The 21825-nt window shown below is 45.1% G+C and overlaps 1 protein-coding gene across 2 annotated transcripts in view; it reads left to right on the top strand.

The window, feature by feature from the left end:
• Positions 1-12125: 12125 nt before the first annotated feature.
• FLACC1 (flagellum associated containing coiled-coil domains 1) overlaps positions 12126-21825 on the top strand; it is a 32977-nt gene continuing 23277 nt past the window's right edge. For both annotated transcript variants that reach the window (XM_079130687.1, XM_079130686.1), the window contains exons 1-6: positions 12126-12258; positions 12774-12854; positions 13647-13695; positions 15120-15253; positions 16865-16958; positions 18759-18820. In XM_079130687.1, the coding sequence (XP_078986813.1) occupies positions 12146-12258; positions 12774-12854; positions 13647-13695; positions 15120-15253; positions 16865-16958; positions 18759-18820 (533 nt within the window). In that variant the 5' untranslated portion in view covers positions 12126-12145. The remainder of the gene's footprint in view (positions 12259-12773; positions 12855-13646; positions 13696-15119; positions 15254-16864; positions 16959-18758; positions 18821-21825) is intronic.

The following is a 21825-nucleotide window of genomic DNA, read 5'->3' as shown; positions in this document are numbered from 1 at the left end:
TCTCAGTCTGCTTTACAGTTTTCTCAAGTGACCGTGGCATTTCCCCTCTGATGTCCCCAACAATGCAGGCCTGCCATCCTTTTAGGAGCCCATACAGCATCTAAGAGTTGAAGGATTTGAGTATTTCTGTCTTTCCCTCCTGAGTCGATTAGGCCCTTTTCTTTTACAAAGCTCCATGCATGTGGAGGGTGGTGAAGGCACATTTAGAGTCTGTGTATATGTTGACACGTATCCCTGCTACCAGCTGAAGGGCTTGGGTAAGCGCAATGAGTTCTGCTTTTTGTGCTGAGGTTCCTTTTAGCAGAGGTTCTGCCTCAATGGTGGAATTCAGGGTCACCTGGAGGACCCAGCAAGGCATTCTTTCTCTTCCACAAAATTGCTACAATCAGTGAAGTACTCAGCATCAGAATGCTTGAGAGGATGGTCTGTTAAGTCCAGTCGGCTGGAAAATACCTCATCCATGACTTCGATGCAGTCATGATGTGTTTGAGCTGGTATAATAGGCAGTATGGTCCTATGGTTCAAGGTCCACACTACTTCCAGGTTGATGCACAGATTTTGCACAGCATTCCCTGATATCTGGCCATCCAGGCATTAGTTGATATTGTTTATATTCCCTAAATGTCAGTACTGAGCATGGCACTAATTCTTGCCCCATAGTCAGTTTGTCAGCCTCTGACACTAAGAGGGCCGTGGCCACAAGTGCTCATAAGCAGGATGGCCAGCCTTGGGCAACAGAGTCAAGTTGTTTAGAGAGGTATGCCACTAGATGATGCCAAGACCCCAGCATCTGGTTCAGGACCCCCACTTCAATGCCAGTATACTCATGTGTGTACAAGAAAGGCTTGGACATGTCTGGGAGTCCCGAGCGGGGTGCGTAGGGAGGGCCAATTAATATCCTCAATGGGCTTTTGTTGGACTCATTCCCATAATGAAGGTTCTCCTTCTCCTCTCTTTGTGGTCTCATAAAGAATTTTTGCCAAGATAGAGAAGTTAGGTATCCGAGATTGTGACAGAAACCTGCAGCCACAAAAGGAACCTGGCGTGTGGGTTAAAAAGACAACCAGTAATTGAGGCAGACAGGACCATGTATTCTTTGGGGCTAGAGTCCTTGGGATAGGGTAAAAATGGAGGTAATTGACTTCTTCTTGAGAAGAGATTGTTTGGGCCTTTTCTCCTTGAAGAGCCTTGTAAGCCAGCTTTCCACAGGAGAGAGGAGTAGTCCGTGCTCTTTTCACACAATCCTCTCATGTCTGCCCCCGCCAACAGTAGCTGCCTACATACTGAGCACTGTACAGCTATGTTGGTCCACTGGGAAAAGCTTTAAATCAGAGGCTAATGTGGTGCTAAAATGGATGGAGAATTTTTAAATCTTTGAGGCAGTCTAGTCCAGGTCAGTTGGATTTTGCCTCCATTCTCAGTATTTTTCCACTGAAGACAAAGATGTGCTTGACTCTGAGGTGTGGAGCAGATGAAGGAGAAGGCTCCTTGAGGTTCAGGCATTTGAAAAAAGGCAGGTTCGGTGGGAATGAGACCCCAGGAGAGAAAGGAATTAGGGACAACTGGGTGCAGGGTAAGGTAGCCTGGTTTACTGCTGGCAGGTCTTGAACTGGCTGATAGCCATTTGCCTGGCTTTCTGGATTGGCAGGAGAGGTGTGTTCCAGGATGACAGGCCAGGGTAGGAGGATTCCATACTTTAGAAGTCTCTCGCAAGTGCCTCCGGATCTCAAAATTGTGCTTTATGAGGAATGAAATATTGTTTTTGGAAGGTGTGGTCCCAGTCCCTATTTTTATTCTCTTTTACTCTTAAGAGTATGTTTTTGGGCCAGTTTAGGAGGATTATCTTCGGTCCACTCCCAGGCAAACCGTGAAAGGAAGTCCAAGTGCCCTACTTTGGACTTTCTATGAGACTATAGAAGTGCCACTCTTCTCCTTGAGAGATCATCAGAGTCAGGATTTTCATTTCTGGCTTTCCTAGGGTTAGGGTGGCTTGGAAGTGATTTGAAAGTTATCTGCACCTGCAGTTTTCTCAGTAGGGCCCCAACCTCCACAGGGAAGGAAGGGAAGTATAGGAATTTATGAATAACTTCATGGCTGCCTAAATTGCATCATTGAAGCAGTGAGAAGGGGTGATGAGCTCGGCTTCCTATGATCTCCACAACAGTGACTTGTGTCTGCAAGAGGGGGCCCAGAGGTTGAGTCACCGTGGAGTGTTCTGCCTTGTATTGAACATGAAGTCCATGAGCCAGCCCCCCGATGGTCATTTGGACCATAGGCTCTTGGGGGCCTAATAAAATGGAGCCTTGTTTGTCCTAGTCTTCCTCATAGTTTCCCATGGTGGCCAATCCAACAAAATCATCCTCAGGGGCTTCACATGGTTGTTGCATTGGTACCGTCCTGAACCACTTGGCCTCTCCCGCTTCATCTGAGGACTGGGTAATAATCCTCTCACTGTTGTGGGCATTCATTCTTCCAGTAACCTTCTTAATGGCAATGAGCACAATTGTTCCTTCCTAATCTCACCTCTGGGCAAGGTGATCCTTTTTGTCATCTTCTTTTCTGACCTCAGCTTTGGCCCAACAGGACACCTTCTCTGTGAGTGACTTGACCATTTCACTAGAGCGGCAGCAAGCAGACCTACTTTTTCATTTTCTGGTCTGTTTTACATCAGGCCTCTTGATCACAGCTGACAAATACTTCTGTCACAACCTCCCATAGTTGGCTGGCAAATCCCTCTCACTTCTGTAGTTTACTCTGCATGTCTCCCTCAGTCTGACCACCAAAGGTTACGCTAACCATTTACTGATATTTGGCTGCTTCTAGGTTGAAGGGGTTGTAAAGATGGAACACTTTCCATAGCTTCTCATAGAATTCATTTGGGTTCTCTTCAGGTACCTGGAACATCTCTAAGTTCTTATTCACATTCATGGCCTTCTTCCTTCCTGCCATCTAAAAGAGCCTCTTGATAACGCTCAAGCATCTGAAATCCCTGGTCATCATTAGGGTCTCATCAGGGATCTTTCTCAAGAAATTGTTTCTGGAAGTAAGCCTGAGCATTCATGGTTCCTGCCAGGGCATGTTCCTCTGACCACTTTAACACGGCTTGGGTAATTCAGCAGCATTCTTCAGTGTTAAACAGTCAGGAGTAGCTGGAGGCAATCAGTCCAAGTGGGCTTGTGGGTCTGGGACTGCATAAAATCAATCACAGTCTGAGGTTTCTCAGTGAAGGAGGGAGTATGGTTTTTCCAATTCAGAAGATCAGAGGTGATGAAATGTTGATATATGAAGGTGCATTATGCCCCTTCCACCTGGCTGTCTTGATCATAGTAGATGGGCTTCAGGTTTCTCTTCATGGCATCTGTTGGGCACCTGGGAAGCGGGGCTTCACATGGCCTCATGGGAGAGGTGGTCTCAGGGGTGTGAGCAGCCTCTCATGGGGTTCCAGCTGCATAGGTCAGGGGAGTGCAGGTGGCCACGAGGATACAGTGGTGCATAAGGTGGGGGAATCTCCTCTGGTTCCCCAGATAGAATGAGCTTCTCAGGTTCTGGTCAGCATTTTGAGGAGCCATCAACTGGGCCAGTATTACAGTTCTCTTCCAGACAACCCTTCAGCCAATGTGACAGAGAAGATCATGTTTTGCCAACAAAGTAGGAGAATTGGTGAGGGTAGCCTGGTCCCCAATGATAACCCTGCTAACTAGTTCTTTATCTAGTGACCTGTCAGAGGTCCAACCTACTCTGAAAGAAAGCCAATGTATTTCACAAAATGTCTGGAGTTTTCTGGAAGTCAACTTAACTCCATAGTCTCTGGAATATCCCTTTTGAAATTTTTTTTTTTATCATTCACTCTAGAGTAAGTTTACTCTGTTTGCAACCCATTTCCTCCCCCTAAAAGACAATATTCACACACATGAGAAGGGAAAGGGGAAAGGGGTGAGAAATCGCTTTGTCCATCGCCAGCTGCTCTCTTCACAGAGATATTTCAGGGGCCTCTTTGCACTAGTGGGACTCTATAAACCCCAGTATCCTGACCCCTCCGAGAGGGCCACCCTAAGCCGTTTGAGGATTGCCATGGACCTGCTGATCAGAAGTCCACACTGGCTTTGGCCCCCGGGCGAGTTGGAACTCTCCCATTGTCCATCTCATTCACTCACTCTCACACGACTCTGCAGCCCTCTGTCTGAGACTTGGGATTTCATCCTGTGCAATGGAGACTACTTGGGCAACTCTGGGAGGTGATCAGGTGCCCCATCTGCCATTTAGGGCCAGTCTGCTTCTGGAAGCTGGGTTCCTACCTGTCCTACAGGCGGTGCTCCCTGTGCTGGTTCCTGGGCTCCACCTGGTTTTTGTGCTCCTAGGGTTCTTGTCCTAGCACACCAGGAGGGCTAGTCTCATGAATTAATCGGCCCGCTGGCACCAGGTGAGGTCACCTCGACCAGCATCCTGGTGACAAGGGAGGTGAAACACCATTTCCGAATCCCAGACACAAGCCCCCAAGAAATGGTGCGGGATTCTCACAGAGATGGGACATTGAGGCATTCTGCCAGGAAGCAGCATTTATTAGTGCCAGTATTGGCCCAGCGGATTCGCACCCAAAGACTGAGCCCCAAGTGCTGTGGAGCTCTGCCTTGTGTGTCCTGTTAGCATCCCCTTCACACGTCAGACGTCCCCGAGCTGCAGCAGAGCCACGCATGTGCACACAGGCGCTGACTGTGCCACGTTGCCTTCCTTTTGTTCTAGGAGAGCCCTTTGTTCTGGGAGGACGCTTACACAATAACATCACCACTTGGGCCTCTCCCTGGCACTTATAATCTCACCCCTAAACTATTTATCCCCCAGACTCTCCTACCTCAATAAATGGCACTGCCATCGACTGAATGGCTCTAGCCAGAGGCCTCAGAGTAGTCATGCCCCCTCCTTTCCTTCATCCTAACATCCTGCCAATCGCCAGTTCCTAATGCGTTATCGTCTGTCCATCCCCACACCTGTCCCTCAGCAGGGGCCACCCTGGGTCTTATCTGCCTCTACCACAGCCTTCTGACTGGTGTCCAGCCATTTGTCTTGATTCCTCCAAATCTTTCTCTACGTCACAGTCAGAATGGTCTTTCTGATATTCAGATTGAGTCAGTTCCCTTCTCAATTAAAGCTGTTCCCGACAGGAGTAATGCTTGATACCAACTCACACTGCACCCGAGTCTCTTAACACAAGATTCGCTGAACTGGCATTGAACTTACTGTTTCTCCATTAGTCTCTAGGCTCTAACGAGCTAGGAGCTGAGGCACAGGAGGACATCCCCACACCTACCCACAGCTCCTGGCCTGCAGGAGACAAAAAATGTGCAGTTGAATGGACGAATGCATTTATAACAAGGCTTTTAACTAGATAGTGACCTAGAAGCTGATCATGAAATCAATGTAGAAGATTAGAATCAGCTTTCATTTAGAAAAGAAAAACAAATAGAAAAGTAAGCAACAGGGGTATTATTTCATGAAACTTTTTATGATAAAATGTATAAAATATACTTTATGTTGCAATAAAATCAAAATGAACAAGCACTTTTTTCCTATGGTTAGAAAGCAGTTTTATTTAGGAAAAAAAAAAAAAAAACTGAAACCATTGGTTATCGAAAGAGATCCCTGCCCAGAGCACATTGTACATTAACAGATTTCAAGGACTTAAATTCAAGAAATAAAGTGCCTACTTTAGATTTCTAGGTTTCTGTGAGACAACAGCATAGGAATTTAAAATCCATCACAGATTCTGCTTGACAACTATGGCCAGAGGCCAACTATGCCTAGGAAGGCTCTTTAATGCTATTTGCTCTGAAAATAGATCTTAAACTTATTTTGTCTTATGGTTGAGGCTTACAGTGGAAACCTAGTGTGAATTCCTTGGTATTACGGCCAATCACTGATTTGGGTCTTGGACAATTTAACTTCCCTCTTTAAGAACACAGTGCCCAAGCCAGTGAGGTCCTGCCATTCTGTTTCCATAGCAACAAAAGAAACAAACTTTCACCTGCCATCTCCTAAGAACAACCTCACAGACAGGCCCAAGTCAAAGGATTGGAATGGAGGGGTTACTTTCTCTTCTAGTTTGACTTTCATGGCAATACTGAGAGAGTGAACCCAACTGTCTCCAGAAGGAAAGTTGACATTCATGTCACTTTGGCCTTTGTGAAAACCTGTGATTGAATTCTCTGGAAGTCTATCTCTGCATGCTGTGGATCTCTGCTTTGGCATCTCAACCACTTGGAATAAGCACTAAAGTCTTGAGTTTTGGAGCCTCTGGATTTGACCTAAACTGAACTCTAATTTTGTGGGGATGAGGAGTAGTTTCTCTATAACATCGTGGTTTCTTTAAGACTCTTGATCTTGGAAGGAACCATATGGGAAAAACGAATCTTCAGGCAGTCCAAGGTAAACTCTTTGGAAAAGATAGTTTGTGTGTGTTTTTTTTCCTGCTAGTTGTTTAACCAGCAACTCTCTCAAGGCTCTGTTGGCTCACTGGTGACTATGGCGATACCAACTGGCACATTCAGCATTCTGGGCCTCCAGGGATTCATCAGAGAGAAATGTAGAAAAGGTAAAGAAGGGGAAAAGAATCCTTAAACACACACACACACACACACACACACTCACCTCAGAAATAAACATTATAACACCAAGTCACTACAAGTGAGGACCATCTGTGCTGATATGGAAATACCTACTAGATCTCCTGTTACATAAAAAGAACAAGGTGTAGCATAGTATACATAATACGCTCTCATTTATGTAAAAAAATTCAAAGACACACACACACACACACAGTATTTCTGGAAGGATATCCTTCCAGGAAAAAAAAAAAAAAAAAAAAAAAAAAAAAAAAAAACTATTAAAAGAAGTTCCCACTTGGGAAGGTACTGGAAGTCAAGGCTGATGCTCATGATGCTCAGTAGGGGGCACAGTCACACATTGCCATGCTGATTAGTAAATGGCCATTGCCCAAGGCCCTCAGATGTCCTCTTTACCACCTTGCTTGTCCCATCTCCACCCCACCCCCAACACCCCAGACCACCCTGTGGTTTAGCAATTGGCTTGAGGTGGGAGGGCAAGGACTCCCCCAGAACCCCATTCCAGCCCTATAGTTCATGTCCATTGTGTTTGTTCAGTAGCCTTGTCTTATAGGTTAAATGTTTTAGATGTTTAGAGAAAGAGGACTCAGCTTTTTAATAAGTTAATATACACCAAGGCATTGTTTATAATGAGAAAAAAGGGAAAATAAAACACTCATCAGTAGAAAACTAGTTAAAAATATAAATAAGTACATCCATAGAATAGAAATTTATAGTCACGATGATGTGGAAACAAATCTCAGGTTTTGTTTCTATTTTTTTTTTTTTTTTTTTTTTTTCCACATTTGGCAGGGATGGTACTGGGGATTTAACCCAGGGGCAATTTACCACTAAACCACATTCTCAGCCCTTTTTATTTTGAGACAGGGTCTCACTAAGTTCCTGAGGCTAGCCTTAAACTTGCAATCTCCTGCCTCAGCCTCCCAAGCCACTGGGATTACAGATGTGCACCTGACTCAGACTTGTTTTAAATATTTGCTTTGTATTTCTTGTGAAATAATCTGATGCTGGAGGAGTGGAGTAGTTATAAATGAATGAGATTAGACATGAGTTGCTAATCACTGAAACTATGGGGTGGGCAAGTTCATTACATGTATTTTTTATTTTGTTTAGTTGTAGGTGGATGCAATACCTTTATTTTATTTTTATGTGGTACTGAGGATCAAATCTAGGGCCATACACATGCTAGGCAAGTGCTCTACCACTGAGCCACAACCCCAACCTCAAGTTCATTATATTTTCTGTACTTTTACATTTAAAAAATTTCTCCATTGTAAAAACTTAGATTTGAAAAATATGGACATAGATCTATAGTTACTGACATAAAAGAAGCTTATGGTATTTAAAAAAACAATTGTATATACAGAACATAAGTTTAGTTTGTTCCCAGTTATAGAATATTATATAGAATTCTGGAAAGCATTAACCAAAATGTTTTCAGCGGTCATCTCTAGGTGTTAGTATTTGGGATATTTTTCACTGCCTTAGACTTCTGTTATGATTTTCTTTCTTTATACAATGAGCCTATTTCAATTTAACACATATACAGGCAAATAAGAATATTCTACTAAAAATAAACAAATAAAATTTCCTGTATGTAAAATGCCACTGTGGGGTTCATGATATTCCTAATCTCTGCCATTGGTTCTTATGTGCAAGGCAGTGTTCTGACACGTCTCACTGTGTGGCAGTGAATGAGGCAGGAATTCCCATGGTTCCCATTTTGCAGATGAGAAAACTGAGACTCAGAAAAGTAAGTTTCTTGCTGTCCCACTCCTAAGCAGGGGAGGCTGTAAGCAAAGTCAGGTCCCTCTAATTTCAATGCCCAGGCAGAATTTCAGTAGTCTTTTGTGTATTTAGGGGTTGGGGTGCTAACCCTGACATTCTAGGTCAATTTTCATTTTTTAATATATGTTTTCTAATACTTGTTCAGATAGGTGCATACTTTCAAATAATTGTATTGCATATGTATTATTTTCTTTTTTTTCAAAAGCACTTCATGTTTCCAAAGGTTTTATTTTATTTGTTTTGTTTTGTGGTGCTGGATAGAATCCAGGGCCTGGAACACGCTAGGCAAGTGCGCTACCACTGAGCTACACCCCCAATCCCTCTATAGATTTTAAACAGTCGTTTCAAATTTATGTAAAACTCCACTTATTGTTGTACCACACATGCAATTTACCTATGCATTCTGGTTTTTGAAGCCTAGTATTTAATATTATCTATAATACTGTAATGATGATTATAAGTTCTGGCACTTCATCTGTGGGTTCTTTTCTTCCTGTTGAGCTGGTTCCTATGGTTACAATGACTCAAGTTACTAGTCAGGTAAAAATATTCATCTAACACAAGTCACATTAGCAGGCTCAGGGGCAGCATAGGGAAACCCATGGTGGAGTCCTGGCCTTCAAGAACTACACAGTCCAGTTGGGCAGGAAAGACATGGACTAGGGAGGGAAGTTGCTAGGAGCTGGCCTGCCTGGCCTATCACCTCCTGTCCCAGGATTCCTGCTAAATCCCCCAGGTTCAGGGTCGGCACCTTTCTTTATTGGGTCTAAACAGAAGCAAAGCTGCTTTCTTGCTATTGCAGCAACCTCCTTCCTGACTCTCACCTGCTTCCTAGTCCCTGTGGCCTTGTCTTCTCACCAGGATTGCTCCACCACATCTGCTTCCCTGACCTTGTCTGCTTCACTTTCCTTGACACATGACATCGCCTAACAGGGCCCCCAGGCACAGTGAAGAATGGACAGCTATACATGGTAGCCCTGTCACCTGATCTTCAAGCCTACCCTCCTTAGCCTCAGCTTCTACTGCATGTGGCCCCCTGGTACCAGGCCCCTGGCCTGGCCCAGCCCTGCACTCACCTCCACCTGCCCTCACGGCCTGTCTTCCAAGTCCAGGTCCCGCCTCAGCACCCAGCCAGCTCTGCTGACTCTGCACTGACTACAGACTCCCTAGGACAAAGCCCAGGTCTTCCTATGTCCCAGCGTTTAGCAGAGTGCTCATGGCACCAGCCTGTAAGTATTAATGCTGTTAAATCAGCCTTTACAAGTAGTGAGTAGTCACCTCACATCTTTGCTTCTCAGTGTTCACATCTGTAAAGAGACCTAATCTTCAAGTTCCCTTTAGCTCTAGAAGTCCTTAGACCAAGTGCCCGAGTTCCTTATGCATCAGTCATGTTAAATAAAAAGGTTTATTCTTTCATTTTTCAACTTAAGCAAATTTATTCCAGAGTACTATTGAAATCAGCCATTGATTTAGAAATTGAAGTTTTAAATCAACTATCATTTTAAGTGTTTTGTTGGGTTATTGGTTTTCATAATTTTGGCATTTATTTTTAATGAAATAAACCACTGATATCACTTAAAACACAAATAATGTTAAAAATACATTGAGAAAAAGTCACAGTCTCTGTCCCACCCTGAACACCTGTCAGTTGTACTCCTCAGAGGCAATTATTTTCAACTCTTAGCTATTCCTTTTGGAATTTAACCTCATGCTTCTAAACAATGTTGCCCTTTTGTTGCTGGTGTGGTTGCACTGCTGGGGATGGAACTCAGAGCCGCAAGCATGCTGGGCAAGTGCTCTATCACAGCCAGCTCCCAGTTAATTTTTCAATTTTACACCTCCTCTATTGATTCCTAGCATAGTAAATAAGATTTGGCTGCTACACATCCTCCTTCCATTCCCCTCCCCCACTCTTCCAGTGAAGTCACAATTCCTTTTTTTGGGGGAACAGGTCCCATTTATTTATTTGTCTATTTATTTATTTTGATTCATGGTACACAAATGGGGTACAACTCTTGTTTCTCTGGTTGTACACAAAGTAGAGTCACACCATTTGTGTAATCATACATGTACATAGGGTTATGATATTTGTCTCATTCTGTTATTTTTCATTTCCCGCACCCCCTCTCCACCCCTCTTTTTCCTCTATGCAATGCATCCTTCCTCCATTCTTGTCTCCCTCTCACCCCCACCCCATTATGTATCGTCATCCGCTTATCAGAAAAATCATTTGGCCTTTGGTTTTTTGGAGTTGGCTTATCTCACTTAGCATGATATTCTTCAACTCCATCCATTTACCTGCAAATGCCATAATTTTATTCTTCTTTATGGTTGAGTAATATTCCATTGTGTATATATACCACAGCTTCTTTATCCATTTATTAACTGAAGGGCATCTAGGTTGGTTCCACAATCTAGCTATTGTGAATTGAGCAGCTATGAACATTGATGTGGCTGCATCACTGTAGTATGCCAATTTTAATTTGAGCACTGATCTCCAGAATCTATAAAGAACTCAAAAAACTTTACGCCAAGAATACCAATAACCCAATCAATAAATGGGCTAAGGAAATGAGCAGACACTTCCCAGAAGATGATCTACAAGCAATCAACAGATATATGAAAAAATGTTCAACATCTCTAGTGATTAGAGAAATGTAAATCAAAACTACCCTAAGATTCCGTCTCACCCCAATTAGAATGGTGATTATCAAGAATACAAGCAACAATAGGTGCTAGCAAGGATGTGGGGGAAAATGTACACTCATACATTGTTGGTGGGGTTACAAATTAGTGCAGCCACTCTGGAAAGCAGTGTGGAGATTCCTCAGGAAACTTGGAATGGAACCACCATTTGACCCAGCTATCTTACAATTCCCTTTCTGGTTAAATCAATATTAAGTGTCTCTATTTATACACACGAGTGTGTACCTTGCTATGATTAGGTTGGCTTTCTTATACAGTATTTTTTTTTAACCAAACACGTGCTGATCTATTGTGCAATTTTGTCTCCTTTCCCATATTCTTGTGCTTGCATAATTTAAACTTTCTTAATTCTGTTATTTGAGCAGGGTTCTGAGAAATAATGAAGATAAATAAGAGTGGTTAAACCTTCATGCCTATCTGAGAATTGTCTTGAATGCAGGCCTCTCATGAAAGGGGTTTGTCTTTTATGGAGTCAGGAAGAGGATTTTTCACCCTAATTCAGGCAGGTGACCAGGAGAGATTGTATAGCAGTTTGATTGACAACTAATTTTCCAGAAAGTTCTGTGTAGGTCCTGCAGTGGGAATTTCTCTTCACATCAGTGAAAGTCAGGGTGACCTGAGGGAAGCAGGAGCTTAGGAATCTGGGAGACTTCTATTTGTTCCCAACTCTGCAACTTGCTTCCTCTCTGACCTCTCTGAATAACCTCATCTGTAAACTTGAGATAGCAAAAGTGAGCACTTATTGTGTACCTGGATCGCAGTAAGAACTCAGTTATGGAAAATTTTAAATTGCTTTCAAGTCAAGTCTATTGGACAGTAAGAAGGGAGTGTTATTCTACCATCAAGATCTGACACCAGATCAGCAGCTTTTGGAATCCATCTACCATAATTCTTTGGGCCTTCGCTAAGTCCTTCCCAGATTGTCTCTATTTTTGCTTTGATTCTAAGTGATGTAACTTTCTGCTATTGTTTTCTCATTTCAGCAAAAACCTTCTGAAAGATCTAGCAGCCAAGACTGCTCCTGACCTGGGGCCATGTACCCCAACCCTCTCATCTACTGCACTTGCTGGGACCCCTGGAACTTGGGACCACGGAAGCTAATCAAGACCCATCAGCCACCAAACAAGGCCCCTACCAGAAGGTGCAAGTAAGGATTATCTGGGATGGGGTAGGTATAGGGGGCTTGGTTTTCATTTACAGGTTTCTTTGTCCCACAAGTTTTCAAAAAATAGTAAGCTTGGCAGCAAAATCCCAATGGGCCAGAAAGCCTAGCTTCACACAGCCTTCTCTGCCAGGCTGCGGGCTGCATGCTGATCTCACAAGTCATGCCTGAGCTCAGTGTTGTTTTAATGAGGTCTGGGCACCAATGCAACAGGGAAAGTGCAGCTTCCAACTGAGAATCTTTGGTGGCAGCAGTCTCCTCCCTGTGGGACAAGAGCTTTGGCAACTGGGGACAAGCTGTGCTGCTAACCTGGAGATTCCCTGGGACAATGGACAAGTGTGAGGGCCTTGGGCCTGAGGTCTTAAAGGCCTCAGACCTTCACAATAACAGTCGTCAAACCATATATTCCAATTTGGGGTCATTATTCCAATAATGGGGAGCATTAAAACAGGTTTTTGAATTTCCTTTGTTCTTTTCAGTTACCTTTTTTTCACTTTTAGGTTAACACCTCTTCTACCAGCTGCAAAAGAACAGAATTACCTCAAATCCCAACAATCAGCAAAACCTGCCGATGCCCCAAAGTAAGTATTTTGGGATCCGTGAGGCAGGAATGGTTTTAGGCATGTGAATGAAATAATTCCCAACTTGCCCAGACCTGCCTGACTTGAATTAATTTGCTGCCAGGGATATCAGAGAATTGCCAGAATCCACTGTGATTTCTCCTAAAACTTCAGGCCCTATGTGTAAACTCTATAGTCTTCTGTACTATGATTTTAGCCCATTAAGACCCATTCAGACTTCAGCCCCTGAGACCCTGCATCAGAGGTTTTCGTCAGCTTTTTCACTGCTCTGACCACAGGTTCTGACCAGATCAACGATACAGGAGGAAAAGTGTATTTGAGGGCTCGTAGTTTCAGAGGTCTTAGTCCATAGAAGGCCGTCCATACTTCAGGGCTTCAGATGAAGTAGGACATCATGGTGGGAGAGTGTGGCAGAGAGAAGCAGCTCACATGGTGATCAGGAAGCAGAGAGACTTCACTCTGCAAACACAAATCTATAGATACCCCACAGCCATGCCCCCAATGAACCACCTCCTCCAGCCATACCCCACCTGCCTCCAGTTACCACTCAGTTAATCCTATCAGAGATTAACTCACTAGCTAGGGTCAGACTCTTGCAACCCGATCATTTCTCCTCCAGACCTTCTTGCATTATGTCACACATGAGCTTCTGGGGGACACCATAACACCCAGCCACCCTAAAAGTTAGAGCTTAGAGAAGAGGGGTCAGATGATAGTGGCATGAGGTACAGCTCCTCAACTTTGGGCTTGCCTTTGTTCTGGTTGTCTTCTGAGCACTTCTTTCTCTTGCAGAGTGAAAATCAGTGTAGGAAAGCAGGAGGAGAGCAGTAAGTCACCTTATGTGAGTACAAATGGGACGGTGTTGGAGGACATTGATCTAACAGCTTCACAGTAGGCACGGGCCTTTACACACACTCATCTCCCCAAATCTTGGCGATGATCCCAGAAGGTGCTGTTACCACTGCACAGTGTATGAGGCAGATAAGTGGCAGAATCACAAGTGCCCCAGTTCAGGCTTTGCGTGCCACTCTCCACTGCCTCATGCAGGGCAAGGGGAGAGTCCCAGGAAAGCCGACAGTGGTGGCAAATGCAGGCTAGGGTGCAGCTTGTGCCCAGGTGCAGAAGCCTCTGCATGTGCCTGGGAAGCCACAAATCCCATGGCAGGGGCTGTCAGGACACCTGAAGGGAGCAGCAGTGAATGCTGGGGAAAGAGGTGAGGACCAAACCCAAAGGCTCTTGACACCTGCCTTGGAGTGTGAGTCCAATCCCTGTGCAGCACAGGAGTCTTGATGGGTCTTTCCAAGGCAGAGGACCAGGTAAGAATTACATTTTAGAAAAGTATGCCCTCTGATGGGATATTATGGGAACTTTTTGCTATTTTCCACTTTGCTTCCTCCCCCCACACACCCCACAAGAACCATGCGCTCCTTAATGACCAGGAAGTAAAACAAACAGAAACATAATCGCCCTTCCAGGAGGAGAGGATGATGAACTTAGGGAAGTGATTCTGAAGGCAGAGAGGCCAGCTGGGAGGGTATTATAAGAGCCCAAGAGCAAGATGTCTATGGCCTTGGGTGATGTCCAGGCAGGTGTAAGGGCAAGGTGGAGATGCTCTAGGGGATAATGGTGAGGGGCCTCAAGGTCAGGCAGTAGCTCCAGAAGCAACGATCTCATTCAGGTCCACACCAGCTGGTGGCTCTGCCAAGATTCTGATTTAGCATCTAGTGTGGGAAGAAGATACTGGCACTTTTGCTCTGTTTTGCTTTTGCAATCATGCTAGTCATTTCCTCATGTTATTTTGTTTTTCCTTACAAAAGCCCTTTGAGGAAGAATTATTATCCCCATTTTTGAGATGAGGAAACTGAGACACAGAGATGTTAAATAACTAGAGATTGGTGGCAGGGATAAGATTTGTATTTAGACCTGTCCAATTCTAAAACCTGAGCGGTTTCCACAATGGCTCTAGCCACCATCTCCAGAGCAGGAGCAGGACTACAGTGCAGAGCGTGTGGAGTGGGGCATCTGTGGTTCAGTTTGGCATCATTGAACTGCAGTGGTCTCTAGAGACATCCAGGAGCACGGGATTAGATCTCATAGATCTGAGGGTGGATGGTAACTAGGGGAGGATGCAAAAGGTACGTGGGCCCTGGAATCCCATCTCATGACTCTATGTTTAAGATGCAAATAAGATAATGGTAGAAGATTTGGAGGACTCTCAGGACTCCAGGTCTACAATTTTACTTTACCTTCCCCTTCTGTGACCAGGAAGTGATCAATGTGTCACCTGGCTATCAACTTGCTCGGAATCGGGAGCAGATTTCTGTCACCTTGGGGGATGAGATGTTTGGTAGGAAAAAGCAGCTGGAATCTGAGATGATGGACAATCTCAACATGTCCAGGTAATGTCTTAGGACCAGCGTCCAGCTCCTCTGGGCTATTCCCTCCAGCCCTCGAGGACAAGCCTCTGACATACTTGGCCCCCACTCTGGGCCCCCATCTGAAGGTGTTGCAAGTTCACCTCTCTCCTGCCCCCTGTTTCTCAGTACTGCCCTCTCCACACCCTTCTTGCTTTGCTCTACCCCCATCTATGAGTGGATTCAAAGGACAGGATGAAGACAGAGGTAGTATGATTCATACTAAGGAGAGCAATTGTTCCTGGGGCTGAGAAACAGGTGAAATATTCATAAATGAGACTGGATTTAGAGTGTGTAAATTAGCAGTAAAGTCAGTTCCTGGGAGACTCAAGTATGCACTTCTTCTTTTATTATAAATAGTCTAAAAATACCACTCAATTGTGGAAAGTTCCCAGCTCCATTCCACTGAGCACAGTCATCTTTTGTCACTGAAGCCCACCCACTACCTAGCCTCCAATGCCACACCAAGTACATCCCCACACCTTTTAATTCTACCTCCTCAATCTCTCATTCCTTTCTTCTTCCTCACTCCCCTACTCCAGTTCAGGGATCTTACTTCTTACCAGCACTACTGAACGACTCTCTGAGCATCTCTTCCTTCAGGCTTTAGCCTCCTGTCAGAATTATTTTTCAAGACAGAAATCTAAAAGGCCAAAAACAATAACAGAAAACATACATGCACACACAGTCGCTTACCCATCTGTTGGTGTGTAGAAAGGACAACCAAACCATTATTTGGGTTAGAAGGGATTTGGGTTGAGGGTCAAGCTATGCTTCCCTCATCAGGAAGAGAATGGATCATGTACCCATCGTCACCCACAGCCACCTCATGGTCTCCTCAGAAAATTGTTACCAGTTGTGGCATAATAAAACATGCTTGTTTCATTCCCTGGTAAAATTCTCTGCATATTGCTTATACTGAAGCTCATGTTCAAAGGACAAGGGTTCCCTATGGTTCAACTTTCTCAGATCCTGTTGCCCTCCCCAATATCCTCTGTCTTGCTTCCTTACCTCACATTCTCTCCATGCCCAGTTAGACTTGGAGGATTTTTGGCCAAGGGAACTCCTTTCAGTTTCACTGAACATAGCATTACCTGCTGCCCTGTCTACTCTGGCTCAACCAGATATTACTGAATGATCGCTAAATCATCACAAACAAAGTAAATCATTATCTATTCTGAAAGTCACTATCTTAAATCCTCTCAGCCCTATTTCCAGCCCATTTCTTATGTATGATTCACAATCAACATCACCTTCTATTTTCCTAACCCTCTGAACTTTACTCTGCTCCATTTCAGCTATCAAGACAAGGTCAAACCCTAATCAATGTCTCATATATTCCTATTTCTCCTCTACTCAGTAGGGTACCAAACCACCCTGCTCACTTCTGCCCAGGTCACCCAAAAGGCTAGATCTGATGTTCAACCACCCGACTGCCACAAACCTTCTCCAAGAGCACCCCTCCATCTTGTCACCCCCACCTCATAATGGTGGAGCTAATACCGAAACAACCTGACCCTAGTCATCCCAGGGGCCTGACTGGCCTGTTATGAATGATAAGTTCTGTAAGTGATGGAAGAATTACTTGTCCCACAGGACCAATACCATTAGTAACCTTGAAGAGCAGATCTCAGAGCTGACAGCATTAATAGAACAAATGAACAGAGACCACCAGGCTGCCCAGAAATTGGTGAGTGATCCTGGCACTAACCAACATCTTTCTGGGTAGAGTAACACTATTTCAGATCACCTACATGCCAGGCAAGATGCCAAGCACTTGATTCCTGTGGGCCATGTTGCCCAGATGATAGAACTCTGAGGATAGGACCATGAAATATACCTGAAAGTATTTCTCTGACTCCATCTTCATCCATGAGCTCAAGGCCTAACATGCTCATTTCTGGGAGTTCTCCAGGTAACTTCCAGGTGTGCAGTGAAGCTCCTGTCCACACTAGGGGGCACTGGTCACTCCCCATCTGGCCTTTGTGGTGAGATCAGCTTCAGAGGTTGAGGCTCTTACTAATTTCATCAGTTTGGAGGAAACTTCCAGTGTTGCTCAAATCTTCCTGGAGGCCTTCAGTGCCCACTCTGTTGCTGTTAAGCTGTTAAAGGCTACTTTTCAGAATCATTTCTTCTTTTTTAAAAATATTTTATTTTAGTAGTAATTGGGCATAATACCTTTATCTTATTTTTATGTGGTACTAAGGATCGAACCGAAGGCCTCACGTGTGCTAGGCGAGTGCTCTACCACAGAGCCACAGCCCCAGCCCCAGAATCATTTCTATGTGAAATCATTTCTATGTGCTTCCTGGGCTGCACAAGGGATACTTCTTTAGATTTTACTACCTATTACCTCATGGTCTCTTTTTCCCCACCTCAAGTAGATAGGCCTGTTGGTCTGGGCTGGAATAATAGAACAGAACTATGCTCAAAAACATCATCCCCAGTGTTGTTAACACCAATTTGTGATATGCTGCCTCCCAGCAGGGAGCCTCTCACCCTCTGGTACCTCCTAGGTATGTCCAAATCCTACAGGAACCCAACTTAGGAGACCTCCTCCACTACTGATTCGTTATCTTATTTATCTGAAAACTCTGCCGGGTTGATGTATCTTTCTACAGAAAGAACATTGGAGCTCAGGGAAGTTTTATCATTTGTAGAAGGTCACAGCTCAACAGTGGTGGGTTGTTGGGCAAAATGCACATTTTGACTTACGAGCACAGTCTCTGCGAAGATGAACATGCAGAGACTATTTCCATGGAGGGACCTAGATTGTGTGCTTGAAAATACTTTCACTTGAGAACATTCTAATTTGTGATGTGATCTTGTGGAAGAGGAGTGCTGGCTGCCACTGTGCCAGTCACCACCTGGAGCTGACCCCTTGCTTATACCAGGCGGTCTCTGGCACCTCACCACTAGTCAAAGAGCAACATGGATAAGCCTTGTCTTGGCTGACAGTTGGGACACTGACCAGAGGATCTGATGTGTTAGAATGGAGTCACCTAAATGTAAGCAAATCCCGTCTGCTAGAATCCCACCATGCTGTCAATAGGACTGGATAACACTGAGCCTTAAGTTCCTTAAAGTCAACATCTGAGTGCTGGTTCTCTTTGGCTCTTTGGGCCAAGTCCTTTGCTTCATAAATGATCCCTCAATTGAGTTATGTATCCAAAATTCCAAAGGCAACAGTCTTACAAAGAAATGGCAGTCTAGCAGAGGAGACCAGACCAATCCACAAAAATCAGTTAGTGAAAGAGATGGTCTCCTTGCACCAACATGATGAACTGATTAAGTACAAAACAACAAAGAGTAAGGCAAGAATTGTTTCATTCCATAGATAATAACATGTTCTCTGACACTGCAGAACACAAACAGGAGAGGTCAGGGATGGGAGGCATTCCCTATGATTTGGGAGACTTCTCAGAATATGGAAATCAGAGTGGGGCAGAGGTTTCCAACCCAGTGTTGTTAATACTGGCTTCATTTCCAGCTCTCCAATGAAATGGAACTTCGCTGTGCTGAGATGAAACAGAACTTTGAAAACAAGAACAGGTAAGTTTTCTGGCATGAGCCCTGCATGCTAAAGGCCTGAGTCTTCTGCACTTCTATAGAATTTCAGTTCCCTGGGACTTGAGGTGGTGCCAGGTGGAGTCAGAGATGGGAGGCCAGTGAGACAAGTGAGGCATGAGTCTTTGGAGAGCAGGATGGCCTGATTTGAGACCACTAAAATGAAGCACAGAAAAATCATGCCTGCTCTTACATTTCACCATCCATTTTTTCATTTCGATTATAATTTTTCTTTTTGTTAGTTGTTAAAAAGAGCCATTTTGTCCTCTGAGACTACATAAAACTTCTGTGAACAACTGTTCTCAGCACATTCTCCTCCTCCTCCTCTTCCTCCTTTTTCCCACCTTCTCTTATCTCTGCTCTTCCTGGCTGCTAGTTGGGGCCTGGGAAAAGTAGCAAGAAGGGATAAGAGGAGAAATTGACAAATCAAGGGTAAATGAAAAGGAGGTGTGTTGTCTGTGGGAGTGAGGAGAACCCCAAAATCCCCTTCCAGGTTACCTGCTAAGTCCCAAAGCAGCCTCAACCATCCTGGTGGAGAGAGCACTCCTAGTTGAGTCACACATAGCCTTTTATTTATTAGGTACTTTTTAAGAGAAGTTTTAGGTTTTTCACAAAATCAAGGGGAAAGTACAAAATTCGCATGTACCTCCTGTCAATCAACCTCGATCAAATACAACCCAAAGTGGAGTATACCAAAACACATGATAATTGAACTATCAAACATCAAAGACAAGGAAAAGCTTCTGAGAGCAGCAAGAGACAATAAACGTATCATACACAAGGAAGTTCCAATCCAACTACTAGCAGATTTCTCAATAGAAACCGAGTAGGCCAGGAGAGAGTGGCCTAATAAAGCACTAATAAAATAGTGCTTTTATTTAAAAGCACTAACAGAGGTTTCAAGATAGCAGACTAGAGGGTGGCTGCATTTCATGTTGCTCCAGGACTCAGGATTCAAAAGAGGAGATATTGAGAGACTTGGGACCAACTCAAAGCAGCCGGGTGAGTCTCTCCCATTGGGGAGACATCCCGGATGGGGCGGTAGTCCCGGAACGCAGGGAACTTTGTGAAGTAGAGCTGCCGGCGAGACACCCCTCCCCCCCTGGAGCAGTGAACTCAAACAAATGGGAGCATCGTAGAGGAGGCTGCTCAGCTCAGTGCTTGGACTCAGAGCAACCACTGCGGCTCTGGGTGGCTGCCCAGAGGAGAAGCTGCGCGGAAAGCTGTTTGGACTCAGAGCGACCATTCCTGAACACCGGGGCCTGCCTGGAGGAGGAGGAGGAGGAGGAGCGCGGCAGGTCACTTGGACTCGGAGTGACTGCACCAGAGCTACAGGCGGTTGCCAGAGGAGGAGCTGCGCGGCGAGCTTGTTTGCACTCAGAGTGACCGCTCCTGAATGCCAGGGCCTGCCCGGAGGAGGAGGAGGAGGAGGAGGAGCACGGCGGGTTGCTTGGACTCTGAGTGACTGCACCAGAGCTCTGGGCGGCTGCTCAGAGGAGGAGGCGAGTGGTGACTTGTTTGAACTCAAAGCGACCACTCCTGAACACCGGGGGGCTGCCCGGAGGAGGAGCGCAGTGGGTCACTTGGTCTCAGAGTGGTCGCACCAGAGCTCCAGGCAGCTGCCTGGAGGAGGTGTGCAGCGGGTCCCTTGGACTCAGAGCAACCACTCCTGAACACCCGGGGGCTACACGGAGGAGGAGGAGGAACGGGGCAGGTCACTTGGACTTGGAGTGACTGCCTAGGGCTACGGACGGTTGGCGGGAGGAGGAGGCACGCAGTGAGTTGCTTGGACTCCTAGTAACCACACTGGAACACTGGGCCGCTATCTGGAGGAAGAGGTGTGCGGCGGGTCGCTGGGACTCGGAGTGACTGTATGTGGCTCCTCAGAGGAGGGGCCACATAGCCAGGCGATTAGGTGCAGAGAGGGGTCCCAGGACCTAGGATGCTTCTTGGTGGAAGAGCCGCACAGAGACATGCTTAGGGGCAGAGTGAAGGTTCCAGGACTGCAGGCAGATTCTCTGAGGAGAGGCAGCCTAAGGAGACTCATCTGCGAAGGGTGAGGCTCCCAGGCCCAGAAGGTAGGTCCGGACCCCTGGGAACATTGCAGAGGAAGGCACCCCAGCCCAGGTGGTAGTTGTAGATTGAGGGGAACCTCTAGGAGGGGAACTGACCAGCGAGACCTCCCTACCGGGTGAGTCATCCCTGCTGGGTGAGGTTTTCCCACAAGGACGGTAAAACCAGAGACACAGGCCCAAAGAGGCCTTGCCTCAGCCCGCAGCCTAGTTCCCCTTTGGATGACCATTGGTCAACAAGTGGAGGCACCTCTGCCCACTAGCATGGAATATACCCCACCTGAAGGCCACCACCTCTAGAGAGGCAGCTTCCTTGTGGAGCACCGCATTATCAACTTCCTCCAACACTTCAGCCTACTGAAGGCTAAGAGGGGATATACTAGAAATCTTCAAGGACATTGTAAGTCAATAGAGGAAATCTGCAATATCTCAGCGGTCCACTGATACCTGAACAACATGAGAAAACAAGGGAAGAAAATGCCCCAAACAAATCTAGATGTTACATTAATAAAACCCAATGATAGCATGGCAGAAGAAATGACAAAAAAGGAGTTCAGAAGATACATAATTAAAATGATCAGGGAAGCAAATGATGAGATGAAAGAGCAAATGCAGGCACTGAATAATGAGATGAAAGAGCAAATGCAGGTATTGAATGATCGCACCAATAGACAGTTAAAAGAGCAAATACAGGAAGCAAAATATCATTTCAATAAAGAGTTAGAGATATTGAAAAAAAAAACAAACAGAAATCCTTCAAATGAAGGAAACAATAAACCAAGTTAAAAACTCCATAGAAAGCATGACAATAGGATAGAACACCTGGAAGACAGAACCTCAGATATTGAGACAAAATATTTAATCTTGAAAACAAAGTTGAACAAACAGAAAAGATGGTAAGAAATCATGAACAGAATC

The sequence above is a fragment of the Sciurus vulgaris genome (assembly GCF_902686455.1).
Source record: "Sciurus vulgaris genome assembly, chromosome: 3".
Taxonomy (NCBI): Eukaryota; Metazoa; Chordata; class Mammalia; order Rodentia; family Sciuridae; genus Sciurus; species Sciurus vulgaris.
Note: the sequence above shows the minus strand (reverse complement) of the source record. Positions and strands in the feature narration are given on the sequence as shown.